Raw genomic sequence first — 17,392 nt, forward strand, 5'->3', positions numbered from 1 at the left:
GAAAAATCTGAAAACCGTGAATTTAGGGTTAGATCACACAAAAAAAAAATTGTGGTCATGCACTAATAACTAGTATTTTCAACTTTTAAAGTGAGTGACTATATCAAGTGGGGTATCATATGAAAGGTCTTCACCTGTACATTCTAAAACAGCTTTTTATTTATTTTTATGCATCATAGTTTTTGAATTATCGTGCAAAATGTCGAAAAAATACGACTGTAGTACGGAACCCTCATTGCGCGAGCCTGACTCTCACTTGGCCGGTTTTTTTGGAGGAGGAGACACTTTTGTTTTGTGGTGTAAAAAATCCTTTTGGGCCTTCTGCATACTGGCAGAGTGTGTTCGATTCGCACGTACTAAAACAACCTACACGTATCTTCGAGGTACCGTATTGCATTACATAATATGTACCGAGTAGTAAGTTTCGCCTGTATGAATACTAGTTATAGGGCTCTATAAATTACTTACCAAGAAGCTCTATCCAAGAAGAGAAGTTAATATATTTTTTATAATTTTAAGACACTAAAAAACACTAAAAAAACACTAAAAAACATTAGTGTTTTTTTAGTGTTTTTTAGTGTTTTAAAATTATTAAGAGAAGTTAATATAGGGCTCTCTTTGTTACGTCATGATCAACCCTTCACCCAAGCACGGGTCTCCTCTCAGAGTGAGAAGGGTTTTGGCCATAGTCTACCACGCTGGCCATGTGCGGATAGGCAGACTTCACACACCTTTGAGAACATTATGAAGAACTCTGAGGCATGCAGGTTTCCTCTCGATGTTTTCCTTCACCGTTAGAGCAAGGGAAATTTAATTAATAAAAACGCACATAACTCTGAAAAGTTAGAGGTGCGTGCATGGGATCGTACCCCCGACCTCCGATTAGAAGGCGGACGTCCTAACCACTAGGCTATCACAGCTTTGTTACGTAATCCCATTCAAATGACAAAGACTTGAGTCATGAGTTACCAACCAATCGCAAACGAACCTATGTTTTCCGTAGACCATATTATTAGATAACCTACGTTTTCAAAAAACATTTGAAATTCAATTCGAAAACGTAGGATCGTTTGTGATTAGTTGCTCACTCAAAATGGTTAACGCCCACTGACTTTTTGCCTTTACTAACTTGTCGATTTAATTTAACTTTACGATTCCCCGTAGAAATCAAGTAACAACACTATTTCTATTGCCCTTGTATTGATTATAATGTTATTACCTTTGGGAGCTCGGGAATGGCCTTCTGTAAATTATTGCCTTAAGGGACACCGTAAACTTGTCGCGTTAAATTACCTCAATTTTAGTGGTAGTAGTGGGGATCTTTTCCCGTTGGCTTGAGAGGCCAATGGGTTTGGAGAAGTAGCCTCAAAACTCGGGAAACGCGCGGGGTGTACCTACCTAGTACCTACATCGTATTCTGGTGTTAGCTGGAATTTCGCCGATGTAGACTGGAGACCCGCAAGTAAGCAACTTTTATAACCTACTATAGCTTATGCTCACGACTTCGTCCGCGTGGACTTCACAAATTTCAAATCCCTATTTCACCCTCTTAGGGGTTGCATTTTCAAAAATCCTTTCTTAATGGATACCTACGTCATAATAGCTACGTGCATGCCAAATTTCAGCCCGATCCGTCCAGTAGTTTGAGCTGTGCGTTGATAGATTAGTCAATCAGTCAGTCACCTTTTCCTTTTATATATTTAGATAACACTAGTGACATGTTCGGGTTATAGGTACTAGATGGCGTTGTAAAAATTACCGTTCCAATTATTAGATGGAAAACTCTACATCGCGCTAGTGAAATTTTGGGCGTTATAAACAAAATTTTTTATATATAAGAGGCTCTAATACTCAAGTAGAATAAATCTGCCAGGTTTGTATGAAGTTGTCAAATCGTAACGCTTGCCTATGCCTATTTTATACCAAGATGCCGAGGCCATGGATGTAGCAAGTACTTTATAATTCTTAATCGAAGCACATACCATGTCAGATAACTTGAAAGTTGCACTTGGGCTACAGAATTTTTTACAGTGACCGATGCCCTTTCATGACGATTTTATGAGTTCAATCGATTTGTTAATAATCGATATTGATGACCACTATTGTAAGCTCGTGCAGGAGCAGAGTTTGACGTGTAATAACGTTGCTTTATTGCTTTGAATTCTCGGGCAATCTCACGAATTAATAACTGTCCCTTATGAGGCATCGACAGGCTGTGATGTATTGTTGATAGTGGACCAAATAAATTGGGGGTAACCCAGTTTAATTACAAGACATCAATTGGATTATACACATGAAAACTAAAGATAATAAAAACTGTTTACATTTTTTAGAGGATTAAATCGGGAGTATATTGGCAACACCGTATCAGTAGGGATACAACATTTTCTTCTTCTTATTCTTCTCAATCGTTCACTCTTGACAGAGTGGTCGTGGCTATGAATTCTTCACTGCTGCTCGTGCGATCTCCCTCAAGCGACTTCTGTTGTTGGCATTATGTGCACACACGGAGACAGGCGTATTTTTGCAGAGCGGATTAAGTCCGTCCACCTAGTTGGGGAACGCCCACGTTGCGTTCCACTCGACCTTGTACCACGAGGTGTTCGATGGTACCACTCTTCCTTGTAATACGCCCAAAGAACTTGAGGATTCGCAATTGTACAACATTTTACCAGAACTTAGATACTTTGGCACGATAATATGCAGAAGCCGATTAGTAGTCAAACTAATTTAGCATAGCGTATACCTAGTTATAATCATCATGATCAACTCAACGCTGGCTCACGACAGAGTACGGGTCTCCTCTCAGAAGAAGGGTTTGGTCATAGTCTACCACGCTGCCCAAGTGCGGATTGGCAGACTGCACACGCCTTTGAGAACATTATGAAGAACTCTCAGGCGTGTAGGTTTAAGCAAGTGATATTTAATTACTTAAAACGCACATAACTCCGAAAAGTTAGAGGTGCGTGCCCGGGATCGAACCACCCGATTAGGAGGCGGACGTCCTAACCACTAGGCTAATACAGTTAGCAATGATACTTGACTATAATACCATAACATTTAGGAAGTAACGTGGTAAACAAACTCTAGGTAAAGTGTTCTAGATAAAAGACAACGAAGATTCGTTAAATAATAAAACCGCGGTATCATCGTTTAAGCCTTTAAGGTTTTGCGAAACATTCGTTTTATTTACAAAGAATGTAATATATTCCTTTGCTCGGGTCTCAGCTGGTATGCGGCTGGAAATATTCAAATTTCATCCTATTAGGTTAACGGTTAACCGTAAATCGCAGCGATTTAATACCGACACGTCGCTCGGGGTAAAGCAACTTCTGTTATTATGAGATTTAATTCTGTGATTGATTTCTCATTATTCAATCGAAGTATTACGTCTATTTTATTACAAAGTAGGTACAAAGTAGGTATAAAGTCAGCCGCCCACGCCGCGTCTGTCTGTCTGAAAATACACTCCTCGGTGGAAAATACTTACAAGTAGGAATACGAAATTGAAAGAAAGAAAGAAAACACGTTTATTTTCCAAACTGTGCCACACATCACATCTTATAACTAAGAGCTGGTTATTCCGGCGCGTCTTCCATCTGAGCGAAAGCCCAACGCGCATCAAGCAAAAGAAGCGCCGGAACTAATTGCGGCTCCGTCTACGTTGGTAACTAAGTTTTCGTAACCAGCTATGAAACAAGAATAATGTTTCTTCTTTTCGTGACTGGTTACTAACCAAGAATATTTTTATCCGGGTCCGTAACGGGATAAGATTAAAATTACGTCTTTTCGTAGTAACCAGTTACAAAAAGACATTAATCTTATATTCTGTCACGAACCCGGATAAAATACTCTTAGTAAGTACATAACGAGTTATGAAACGACATAATTTTAATCTTATTCCATTACGAACCGGGATAAAATATTCTTGGTTAATAACAAGTTACGAAAAATCGGTTACCAACGTGGAGCGAAATAGCGGTTTCGGTTTCTTCTAGCTCCAATGGATAAATTGTTTCTCAGATTCAAGGTTCTTAAATACAGATTTGTGCTAGAAAGATCTATGTATCAGAACCTGTTTTTTTTTCTACAATAAGGATCTACCCACCACATTGAGCATTATTATTTAAGTCAACTATTTCGATACACCATACCTATTGTAGCTTTATGTACACCGAGTAGTTCTCTTCTATTTCGAATGTCAATACGTTTTATTTATTTATTTTTGAAGTGGAATTTTTTAACGCGTCGCTTGACAGTGTAGAGTGGCAGAAACATAATGGCTCCAATTCCGATTGTCGAATATGTAGTTCGGTAAAAACTGTAAACTAGAATTTTCCGAATTTAATTTTAGACTCTTTACGCAATGCATCCGATCCGAATCTGAGAACTCTCGATCCGAAGGAGACGTAATAACAATTTTGTATGAGGGATTATATAATTTTGTTTTCAATTGAGATGATGACTATGTCAAAAATAAATTATTTTTAAGGAACTGTCATATAGAGGGTTTTCCAAAATTCGTAAAATCCACGTCCGCTGTTAGTTTTAAGTTTGCTAACTATTTTAAATTGTAATTGTGTTTTGTAATTGTTAGCATAGTTAATTAGACGTAAAAAAGTACGTCAAATTACGTCAAATGTTTATGACGTCACATCTACGTATTTCATATAAGCTCCCTCTAAGCAAGCTTTGACGTTTGATAAAAAGTCGCTGATTTGACTAGCATGGCTGATGGACCGAATTAACGCTCGCACACTGCGTCCGATCCGATTCTGAGCCGTCGTTCGGCCGGTGTTGGCAAGCAATCCGTCAAATTCGATCCGATTTTTTTTAGATCTAAATTTTGCCGGTACAGATCGGATGCAGCGCATTTAAAGAGCCTAAGCGTCAGAGGCTGAAAAATGTTGTAAAGTTACCCCTTAAGTGTTACGTAATTAAAAGGGAAGTTCTGCGTGAAATTCCCTGAATTTATTAAAGCAGCAAACATTTCGTTTACACAAAGCAAACATCCGGGCTATATTTGGGTCAATGCTGCCACAAGTTACATACCACCGACATTATATTGTTATTACAGCTATTTCGCCTTGTAAAGCGTTTTTCGGGTTTGCGCTTTAAGTGAAAGCGTATAAAATGATATATAATCAAATCCTGATTGTAGGCATTAGGCAGTTACTTTGATAAATTCTTTATGATACGTTGTATAGAAGTAGGTAGGCGTTACTTTGCGGAAATCCATGATGTACAATGAACCAAAAGCTGAATTTGCTATAATCCGCTGAAACAGGTCGAATCTGTATGGCGAAACGTGCGTCGAGTCTGTTTTGGAATTTGTGTGGTGTTGCGTGGTGGAGGTGCGTATTGCTTGCCTAGTGGCTGCTATTTCCTGCATATTTAGCAGTGGGAGGGCGGGCGGTGCATGTCGCATGCTACATGTTGCACCATACAGATTCGACCTGTTTCAGCGGATTATAGCAAATTAAGCTTTTGGTTCATTATGCTTTACGATACCGCAAAGTACTCAACTTGCGTTTTTAGCAACATGGAAGGTTAAATAGTTCGCATCATAGAGTGCAACAGAGGCCCAAGTATAAGTTTTCAAGTTAACGTTAACTGTGACCATATAATATTAGTATGGATAAAATGCACATTTATCAGGAAAATAAATAACATTGCAACTATAATCCCCCAATACAGAATACTACGCAAAGGTGTCATTCAAACCGAGCAAGATTGATTACGTTTTTGCCCGGGAACGGTTTATACGCTTTATTTTGCAGACATGCGGGAATAAATTAATGTAGTATTTGATCAACAAGAAGTAAGATAAACGGAGAGGTTCAGGTTTATTTATTACATTTATTCTAGAAACTTTTCCCTAATGTAATTTCGTATTATCATTGAACATTAAACAAGGCATTGCGTTATTATCATCATGATCAACCCATCACCGGCTCACTACAGAACACGGGTCTCCTCTCAGGGTTTTGGCCATAGTCTACCAAGCTGGCCATGTGCGGATTGGTTGACTTCACACCTTTGAGCACATTACGGAGAACTCTCAGGCATGCAGGTTTCCTCACGATGTTGTCCTTCACCGTAAAAGCAGGTGATATTTAATTAATTAAAACGCACATAACTCCGAAAAGTTAGAGGTGCGTGCCCGGGATCAAACCCCCGACCTCCGATTAGAAGGCGGACGTCCTAACCACTACTATCTGGGCTATCAGAGCTTTGTGTATGGTTGTATGTAATTAAAGGTGGATAAAACAGGCAGGGCGTTATCTAACTGCTATACAAATCACGTCCGCGTGGAATGGTGCCAAGAATACTGGCTGCATTCCCGCGCTGGGCTGATCCGCGGCGCAAAAAATGAGCCAGCCCTTCTGTCACCAGATGCTATTAATCGCGGTGAAATGTCTCATAATTTTTTTAGCACTAAGACTCCATGGCCCCAGGGTCTCCATGAGAAATGGAACAAAAATGTAACTCTCGATAAGAGAGGCATACTTGCACCACTATCATTATAATCGAATAACCGTAGGTCGTAGCTGTGTTGTGTAAGGCCAAGGATAGGTTCATAATCTGAGAGGCTTGGTATAAACTTACCTATATTTTCTGACATTATACAATTAACAAAAATATTTAAGTTCTACAATTAAAAATAAATAAGTCCATAATGGTACAGCTATCCTGCGTACAGCTATAATTGCGTTTTATTTACGAGGAAAGTAATTTATTTTATTATTTGGGCCTCAGCCGGCATGCGGGCCAATGTATTCAAATTTCACGTTACTCGGCTCAGCGTACACTGCGTTGTTTTAATAATGTCAATACAATTACTGTGGTTTCTTTTAAATATCCTAAAAGCTTATGCTTACGACTCAGCTCGCGTGGACTACATACCTACAAACCCCTGTTTTACCCCTTTAGGAAATGAATTTTCAAAAATTCTTTCTTAGTGGATGTCTAGGTCTACGAGCTATCTGCATGCCAAATTACAGCTCGGTCCGTCCAGTAGTTTGAGCTTTGCGTTGATATTGATCAGTCCGTCAGTCAGTCAGTCAGTTTTTCCTTTTAAATATATTTATAGATTCCGCTGAATTACTAAAAAAGCTCATTGAGCGAAAGAATAGCTCACAACGCATTGTGATTTGTGGCAATGAAGAAAAGGCACGACGCGTTATTAATTTTTCAGATAGTTTTTAACTTTGTGCCCGTTCATTTAAAGTAACAATTAAACGAAAAAACTGGAGATTAGTAATAATTATTTACTTATTTGCTAAACACTCTAAGATCATAAATGGTGTATGATTTGAGTAAACTTTGGCTGCAAAAACAATTTCATGCTAGCTAATATAATACTGTAGGCACATTATTTAAGGTGAAGGTAATTGGACTCTCTCGTTCAATATCAACAAAATTAAATTGAAAGCAAACATCTCGCTGTAAACTATGTTTACCTCCCTCTCTAATCAACTCGCTTAGGAACGGAACTTGAATACCACCATTTGGCTCAATTAGAATGTAACATTATCTAAATAATAATAATGAACACCCTGTTTGCCATCTTATTTGATAAGCCGGGCCTCCATTGCGGTAGAATGACACCTACAATGTCACGTTTGCAATCACTTCTGATTGGTTGACGCTCGCTCACTATTGGCTACAATGCATTGTTGCAACAAGAATCGCTTGAATTCAGCCAACCACAACAATTGAGATTGTAATAATGATTGATGCAGGTTTTTCGAAATCGACCTACTTATGTGGTATTAAACTAATTTTAAGCGAACATGGACGTAGAAAGCGAACTGAATTATATTATGTCAGGTGGTGCGACCCGCTTGCGTTGGCTACATTACATCAGTTTTTTTTTTTTTTTTTTTTAAGAATATTATTTGCCATGTTAAATGACTAATATTCCCCTTTCCTCTCCAACTAAGCGTCAAGCTTGTGCTAGGAGTAGGTACGACAATAGTGCAACGGGCGGGGTTTGAACCGTCGACCTTTCGGTTTTCAGTCCACTCCTTTACCCGTTGAGCTATTGAGGCTCTTTATTTGTTTAAATTTGATTGAGGCTCTTTATTTGTTTAGAGTTGATTTATTTATTTAAATTTGATAGGCACCTTCTAGGCAGGCGCACTCTACCTTAGGCCGTATCATCTCCTGTTTGATGTGATTGCAGTCTCAAGGTTTAAAAAAAAGATAGCTTTCTCGACTTGTCTGGGTGCTACATAGTCCTCTAAGTAATAATAATAATAATAATAAATACACTTTATTTGCACAACCACAAGAAGGATTACATTAAACACTACACTTACACTGGCACTCAACGTTTATAATTCCTATCGAAAAGCGTATCTAAAAAGTTACAGGTTGTCTTGGTTGTAGGTATGTTATATTTTTCATATACATAAAAAAATGTATTAGTTCAGTTGAAAGGAAAATCAAAGCATTTCCACGCGAGCGCCTTATTGGGATCGTGACATGTCGAAACGAAGGAAGGGACATCCAACATTTCACTACCCATATCAGGCATGACATACTTACCAAAAAATTAAATATATAATTTAAAAAGAAACTTATATAGATTTTTGATTCCCTAACATCAAACATCTTACTTAGGTATCTATATCTACCTATAAATTTTAGCTGATGTAGGTATAGATTAAATTTGACAATCCGTTTTAGCCATTATGGCTACTATTCTGTTTAACACAATATTGCACGCTGCTTGGTCTTGATGAGGTTTTAGATTTAATTTAATTTATTTTAGTTTTAATTTAATGTTTATTAAACTTTTAATTTTGATTTAAGTTTATTTAATAGAATTGTCTATCCCTTTTTAAATGCTAATAAAGATATTTTCAGAACACAATATTTAAACTAAATTTAATTAACAGATCTCAATGTGTTGTGTGTATGTGTTCTTAATGCTCCTTGTAGAAAAGGAGAGCACTAAATTTAGACCTCATTGTTAAGTTCAGTTTAGAGGTAGTGTTTCTAACACAGAATTAGCCACAATGTGAAATGGCATGACAATCGGGGCGTGAGGCGAGGGGACGCCCCGCACAACTCGTGTTATCCGTACCGGGTTATCGCCGTGGTTGTGCAGGTGTGCGGGGCGTCCCCACCCCGCTTGCCATCTCGGCCTGTGACGTACTACAGGTAGCTACTTGTATCTTATCTCCAATCTTTTTGTATAAAATTCTTATTCAAAAATTCTGAACAATATTATAAACATCACGGCAATAAAGATCATTTTTATTAAACCGAAGTTATAACAAAACCGAAGTTGGAGACCGACAAAAGATAATGACAACAGACGAAATTTTCTCCAATAAAAAAGATATCAAACCAAAAACTCCGCCGGACTCATTTGCTCATCAAGTACCAAACTTTTTATTCCTTAGAAACAGATAAAGTGAATGGAGCATTCCCCAAGGAGACTGTAATCAATCTTGCTTGTGAATGACACCTTTTCATGGTATTTTGTATTGGGTTTTATTAAAAGAGAAGTGAAGATGACGAAATATTTCAATGTTCCAATTTTATTGATCCGTTTTTTTTACACTTTTTGATGGACCGAATTAAACTCGGATCGTTTAATACGAGTAAAGTCACTTTTTGTAATAAAAAAATATTATTACAATTTAAAATAAGAAACATAAAATAAAATACTTTGTTCCGAACATTGAATCAGAATTTTTTTTTCGCGATTTACGAATTTGATTTGAACAAACTTATTTATGGATTTACAAATCATTAAAATTGCTAACTCTAACAATGCGACTTTGAGTCATTAACGATCGGAAAGGAAAAATTGTAAGTCAATTTGTTCTTGGAATTTAAATTGGCTGCGATCTTTGTATAAAAATTCCACAGAGAAAAGATAACATTGAAAGTTGACAAGAAGGAGTAAACTAATCAGATTCTGTAATTATAATAAGAACTAGCTTATGCTCGCGACTTCGTCCGCGTGGACTACACAAATTTCAAACCCCCTACTTCACCCCCTTAGGAGTTGAATTTTCGAAAATCCTTTCTTAGCGGATGCCTACGTCACAATAGCTATCTGCATGCCAAATTTCAGCCCGATCGGTCCAGTAGTTTGAGCTGTGCGTTGATAGATCAGTCAGTCAGTCAGTCAGTCAGTCAGTCAGTCAGTCACCTTTTCCTTTTATATATTTAGATAAATAAGAATTATATCCTACATCCATGCAAAAAGTACTGACTGTTTCCAAGGTTGTCAGTAAAATGTTTCTAAGTATGCTGTTTACTTTCAGTATATTTTAGATAACCATAGCGTGTTTATTACCTGATAAACACCATGTTAGTGAGGCTGTGGGGTTGGGGACATTAGTGCATAGTGTCCAGTGTCCACATAAAAGAGGGTGTCACAGATAGATAGCCTTTTGAAGAGTTTTACTAATAAAAATATTTGACTTTGTTTCAGATATCAACACCATCATTATGCTAGTTGGAATCGGAATCCTGTACATAATAAAACTAACCGATTGTGATATCATCACAGAGGCGCCAAAAGATGTAAAACAAAAAGACAGTCAATACAAAGATATCCAAGAACCGGAGCCTTTGCCAGTTTTACATGGAAACGATACCAGATGCAGAATATCGGAGTATCAGTGTTTTAATAAAAAATGTGTTCCGATAAACCGATTTTGCGACGGCAGTAACGACTGCGGGGATGCTTCGGACGAGCCAAGACATTGCACACGTAAGCATTTCCATTTTACATCCTCCGTAAAGTTTTTATTCTTTAGCAACATTGTAAGTATACACAACAATGAAAATGAAATGTCCATAAAGTGAATAAAATGAGAATATTATTATTCTGACATCAGGAAATTTCAATCAAGAATTAAAAATTAACTTAGGTTATAAAACTCTTTCAAAAATTTGGGCACGCCACGGAAGCTCTTGGATGGAACAATTTTTTTCAGCTTATTTCAAAATTATGATCCTAGGACCTAGGTAGTTCTCGAATGTCGATAATCTCTTTTTCTATGAGTGATTTTTTTTAAAGAATATTAGCCAAGTTAATTGCTGACTAATATTCCCCTTTCCCCTCTAATTAAGCGTAATGCTTTTGCTAGGAGTAGGTACGACAATAGTGCAACGGGTGAGATTTGAACCGGCGACCTTTCGGTTTTCAGTCCGCTCCTTTAACCGTTGAGCTATCGAGGCTCTATGTTTAAAAAAAGGAAATTGTATGAAAATGCGTATAAAATTAAAATTTATGTGATTAGCCCAAACAAACACGAACTCAGCGTGGCAGCGGACTTTAAATTATTAAACTTATTATTATGTAGTGATGATGATTATAGACTGCGATGGTAACTGGAAGATTTTACGTAAAAGTAAAGCAAATTAAAGTATATATCAAAAAAAGGATGAAAAACATTATCTTTGAAACTGAAATCATTTTCCACGAATTTTACATGTCAGTGTAACAGCTGAACGGAAGCTGCCGTCACGAGGGTCTGTTCCATACATTTGATAATGGATGGATGGATTCGAGAAATAAAGCGTTTATCTGGATGTGCCATGAATATAAAATCTATATTTTATTGTAACATTAATTAATTTTGTTTATGCGATCACGCGGTTTGGCACAGCTAAATGTTCGGTGCTGCCAAAAAAATATTTTATCCTATGTCTAAAATATGTTATTAAATTTTCCCCATATGAATATAAACTTTTATTTTAAGGTTTTCTTTTTATTTTTTATTTTTAATATAAAATGACCTGAATAACATGCCTTAATATAAAACAACTAGCTGAACGTGATTGAAGGATAAACCAACAAACAAACGCACTTTCACATTTATACCTACCTAATAATAACAGTTGCCTTGCATGACAGAGATGAACTATTACTATATCTGTTAGTTCCATGATGAATGATGTTTTAAAATATATGTAACTAGATGATGCCCGCAACTTCACCCGCATGGATTTGAGTTTTTAAAAATTCCCCAGGAACCCTTTGATTTTCCGGGATAAAATGTAGTCAATGTTCTTCCCTGGGATGTAATCTAACTCTGCACCAAAATTTCATCAAAATCGGTTAAACTGTTGTGCCGTGAAAAGCTAGCAGACAGTGAGACAGACGGACAGACACACTTTCGCATTTTTAATATTAGTATGGATTGTAATCATTCGTATGGATTAGATTACACCCGCGACTTTGTCCCCATGCATATTCCTGTATTTGCGTTACATATCCCGTGGGAACTTGTTCATTTTCCGGGATAGTAAAATTAAGTACCCTATGTTCGTCTGCTAGATGCAAGGTAGGCTATAGGTATCTTTATGAAAATGGGTAGTGAAAAAGTAACAGACTAACAGACAGGCACACTTTCGCATTTCCAATATTAGTAAGTATGATAAAGATTAGAAACAGAGTGGATTTTATGATTTACGTAAGTGGGGTATTATAATGTGCGAAAAAATCTTAAACCATCTGGGTCAACAAGTTTCCAACAAAGTAGGATACTTGCTAATATAAAACTTGAATAACTAAAACCTCACAAAGGAATCTCCTTGAAAATCATTTTCTTTCAAACGCCACGCGCGATCTCGTCTTGAATTCTTGAATACAATTCAATGGAATATGATTCACGGTGCGGTCCACTCAGCCACGGTAATATTATCATACAGTATTCCAACTTCATACAAACGGACGAAAAGCGAGCTATACCTACGCGCCTCGATCTCGGGATGTGCTCGGGACACTGCCAGTCGCGACTGTGCCGCAGTGACGAACGGATGGTGTTTTGTTTTTTAATAACCGCGCGATTTTTCCACTAAAATAATTAGTTCAAGTACATATTATTTAGTATGACGAGTAAGAAATATTGTGCTGTTTTTGGTTGCATGAATTCTTCATTAACGCATCCAGAGATAAGTTTTTTAAAGTACCTGGAAAGGCGGGCAGCCCTATCGCACGTTTACGTACCGCGCTGCTGTAAGTATTTATTTCAAAGATACGGCCGAGTTACAATACTGTATGATAACATTACCGTGGCTCAGCTGCTTCAGTAGAACGTCGTAACTCATAACTCCTAAGCTCTCGACTATTATGAATGGAATAAATGCAGTAAATTCTACGTAGCAAACAGCGTAGACGAAGTACACTGTAGTCTACAACTATAAAGGTTGAAACAAACAGAACGCGTGATATTGTCACGGTGTTGACGGTGTGGTCCGCTCAGCACCTTCCATTGCTTCTCATGGAGCTTCGTAACCCTTGAGAACTCGACTATTACAAATGGAATAAATGCAGTAAATTCTACGTAGCAAACAGCGTAGAGGAAGTACACTGTAGTCTACAACTATAAAGGTTGGAACAAACAGAACGCGTGATTTTGTCACGGTGTTCATGGTGTGGTCCGCTCAGCTCCTTCCATTGCTTCTCATGGAGCTTCGTAACCCTTGAGAACTCGACTATTACAAATGGAATAAATGCAGTAAATTCTACGTAGCAAACATCGTAGAGTAGCTACACTGTTATAGTACACTGTGTAGTCGTACAACTATAAAGGTTGAAACAAACAGAGCCCGCAATTGCACCGTATCCAACGTGGCTGCGAAGAAACGAAAAGTGAGTTGTTTGAAAAATGAGCCTTTTTATTCGTCTGGATTCTATTCTATTAGTAAAGTAACTACTAATGAGCAGCTTTTTAAAAGAATCCTTATAGCAAGAGTTTTAATTATAATGAGATGAATTTTATGAAAGAGTCTCACTCAAGAATTTTTTTTTACCTACTTAGTGTGAAGAAAGTAGAAAAAACTAGCCTATAGTTTAAACCTATGCGCATTCTAGAGTGAAGAAGATAATTGTTGTTAATATGTATTATGGACGAGGCTCATTTCCATTAGATAGATTTTTTTTTAATTTTTTTTATTCAGATACAGGTTAGCCCATGACTGCAATCTCACCTGGTGGTAAGTGACGATGCAGTCTAAGATGGTAGCGGGCTAACCTGGAACGGGTATGGCAGTTTTTAATAAGCCCATGCCCCTTTGGTTTCTACACGGCATCGTACCGGAACGCTAAATCGCTTGGCGGTACGGCTTTGCCGGTAGGGTGGTAACTAGCCACGGCCGAAGCCTCCCACCAGACCAGATCAGAAATTTAGAAATTATAAAATTCCAAATCCCTGCCAGGAATCGAACCCGGGACCTCCCACTAATAAGATCACAGCGCTTACCACTGCGCCAGGGAGGTCGTCGAAAGATATATGTAATATGAAAAATGTGCAGGTTGCATGCCGGTTTCCTCATGTTTTCCTAGCAACGAAATATTAGAGGTGCATGCTCGGGATCGAACCCCCAACCCACCGAACAGAAGGCCAACGTCATTACCACTAGGCTATCGCCGCTACTTATTTATCTTCTATAAATATAATAAAAGGAAAAGCTGACCGACTGACTGATATATCAATGCACAGCTCAAATTAATGGACGGATCCGGCATGGAGATAGCTATTATGACGTAGACATCAGCTAAGGAAGGATTTTTGAAAATATCACCCCTAAAATGGTAAAATAGAGGTTTGAAATTTGTGTAGTCCACGCGGATGAAGTCGCGGGAATAAGCTAGTTGATTATGTTCACTTAAAACGAATACGAATAAATAACAGAATTGTTATTGCCTATTGGTAACTGTAGTGAACAGTCAATGAGTTTAATAAATACTGAAGCCGATCGACCGAGATAAATCAAGTCCAATACAATTTTTCAGTAATAAAAATAGAGCAGCCAGTTTTCAAGAATAAGAGGTATAAAGGAGCTAAACTTCCGAAGCAATTGTTCGCCGCGAGACTGAAAAGAGGTCGCGGAGATAGGTCAGGTGTTTGCGAACGGGATTACTTATGTTTTCAGCTCTGTACCGGAATCTGGAAGGAATGAAAACGTCTTAAAACAGAATTATGTAATGCTGGCACAGTGGAAATACAAACTATAGTGGTCTTAATTAACTTTGCATTTTTGATGATATATGTGCCATTTAATAGTAAAAATCTTATATTTTAAGAAAAAAAAGTCGCATGTTGTTTTGTATTCGTGGCATTAAGTTTGTGATAGGCATAGTTCAGCCTGGGGCAAGTTTTGTCCATCTCGTTTCAGCCCAATCCGTCCAATAGTTTGAGCTGTGCGTTAATAGATCAGTCAGTCAGTCAGTCGGTCAGCTTTTCCTTTTATATAATATATAGATTCAAGAAAAAAGGTTTGTACGTATTTTGTAATATTGTTTTGAATTAATTGGTTGATAGGTATATGACGATAAAATTGTTTAAGATGTCGGAAGAAATCAAACTGACTGAGAGCTTTCATCGAAAATGCTATCATTCTTTTTAAATATCTAAATATCTAATTACTGTAATACAAATTATGCCCGCGTTGAATATGCGTAAAGAAGACCTTGACTTGAATTGGTCCATATTAATAGCAAGTGCCGAAAAACAAAGATGTGTTTCAAGATTAGGTCGTTATTGACTTTCTTTGTTATGTGATAAGACGTTTGACCAGCAGACAACTTTTTGTGTCGAAAACTTGTATGTATCTATTCGATTGCCATTTGTTGTGATGACGGAGAACGGCCCGTTAATGTGTCAGAAAGTTTTAAATTAATAAAATTTGATAAAATTGTAAAGAGATTAGTAAACGTCAGGCTCTTATTCAGTTAGGTATACGAAAAGATTTTTCAATAATATATTCTCTCTATATAATACTCTCTATAATTGAAGTCTATTCTTTTATAATAGATCTAAAAAACAATAGTGCCGCTGGATGGGATAATATATCCACTAAATTCGTTAAGCACGTAAAACATATTCTTGTCCCTATTCTAACGCACCTTTTCAATACCTGTTTTGATCAAGGAATTTTTCCTGAAGTTTTTAAGCTATCGCTGATTCATCCTATCCATAAAAGTGGGAGCAAGGAAGTTGTAGATAATTATAGACCAATATCCCTGTTACCAATTCTATCCAAAGTTTTTGAAAAAATTATAAATAAAAGATTAAATACATACTTAGAAGAGTGTAAAATTCTCACTGACTCCCAGTATGGGTTCAGGAAAGGTATATCTACCGAAGACGCGGTAATTGATCTTACCAGTGAAATCGCGAGGAGACTCGACCAGGGCCAGAAATGCATAGGAGTATTTCTGGACCTGGCCAAGGCATTTGATACTGTCTGTATACCCATACTGTTAGATAAATTGGATAGAATTGGCATCAGAGGTACTCCGTTGCAACTACTGAAAAGTTACCTTATAAATAGAAGACAACAGGTTAAAATTGGTGATGCCCGAAGTCATGAAGCATCAATTACGTACGGTGTACCGCAGGGTAGTATTTAGGACCTACCCTGTTCTTAATATATATAAACGATCTCGCTCTCATTGATCGAAACAAATGCAATATTTATTCATATGCAGACGATACTGCCTTTATTTTTCACGGTGATACTTGGGAGGAAGCGAAAGTTAATGCTGAGAAAGGTCTAAACGATGTTGTAAATTGGCTAAACAACAATGTGTTGACACTAAATGTATCGAAAACCAAATTTATGACCTTTTCGATTAGAAAACCAGCTCAACCGTCTGACAATTTCACTATAAAATGCCATGCATGTGATTATCAACAAGGAGTCATATGTGACTGCCCGAACATTGAAAAAGTAACAGAGTACAAATATTTAGGAGTGATAATTGATCAACATCTAAACTGGTATAAACAAATAGACAGTCTGATAAAGAGAACCAGAAATCTTATAGGGATCTTTAAAAAACTACGCCATGTTGTACCTCCTGAACTATTAAAAACTATATATATCGCACTGGGACAATCAAATTTAATGTACTGTATTCCTGCCTGGGGTAGTGCATGTAAGACCCAACTCATTCACCTAGAGAGAGCACAAAGATCCCTATTAAAAGTAATGTATTTCAGACCATTCCGGTACCCAACACATAGTCTCTATACAACAGCCAAATTATTAACCATTAGACAACTATACATCTTACAAACTATAGCTCGGGTTCACCGCACTACTGAATATAATAGATCACTCCAAGGTAGAAGACGTAACCACGCAGTCATCAACACTGTTTCAAGTAATAGGACCCACTTTGCTGGCAGACAATATAAAAATCTTTCAACCTACTTATATAACAAATTAAATAGAACCTTAAACATATACGACATGCAACTCTTTAAATGCAAACAAACAGTAACTAGTTTTCTAAATAATCTAAACTATATTGATACGGAAAATCTACTAAAATTTCAAATTTAAATTTAAATAAATTATTAAAGCTATATCAAATCAACAACATAAGGAAACACACAGAACACAC

At 37.2% G+C, this 17,392-nt stretch overlaps 1 protein-coding gene across 2 annotated transcripts in view; it reads left to right on the forward strand.

The window, feature by feature from the left end:
* LOC117996187 (uncharacterized) overlaps positions 1-17,392 on the forward strand; it is a 149,553-nt gene that overhangs the window by 20,859 nt on the left and 111,302 nt on the right. For both annotated transcript variants that reach the window (XM_069509405.1, XM_034984212.2), the window contains exon 2: positions 10,460-10,741. In XM_069509405.1, the coding sequence (XP_069365506.1) occupies positions 10,460-10,741 (282 nt within the window). The remainder of the gene's footprint in view (positions 1-10,459; positions 10,742-17,392) is intronic.

This window comes from Maniola hyperantus, chromosome 3 (genome assembly GCF_902806685.2).
Source record: "Maniola hyperantus chromosome 3, iAphHyp1.2, whole genome shotgun sequence".
In the NCBI taxonomy this organism is placed as follows: Eukaryota; Metazoa; Arthropoda; class Insecta; order Lepidoptera; family Nymphalidae; genus Maniola; species Maniola hyperantus.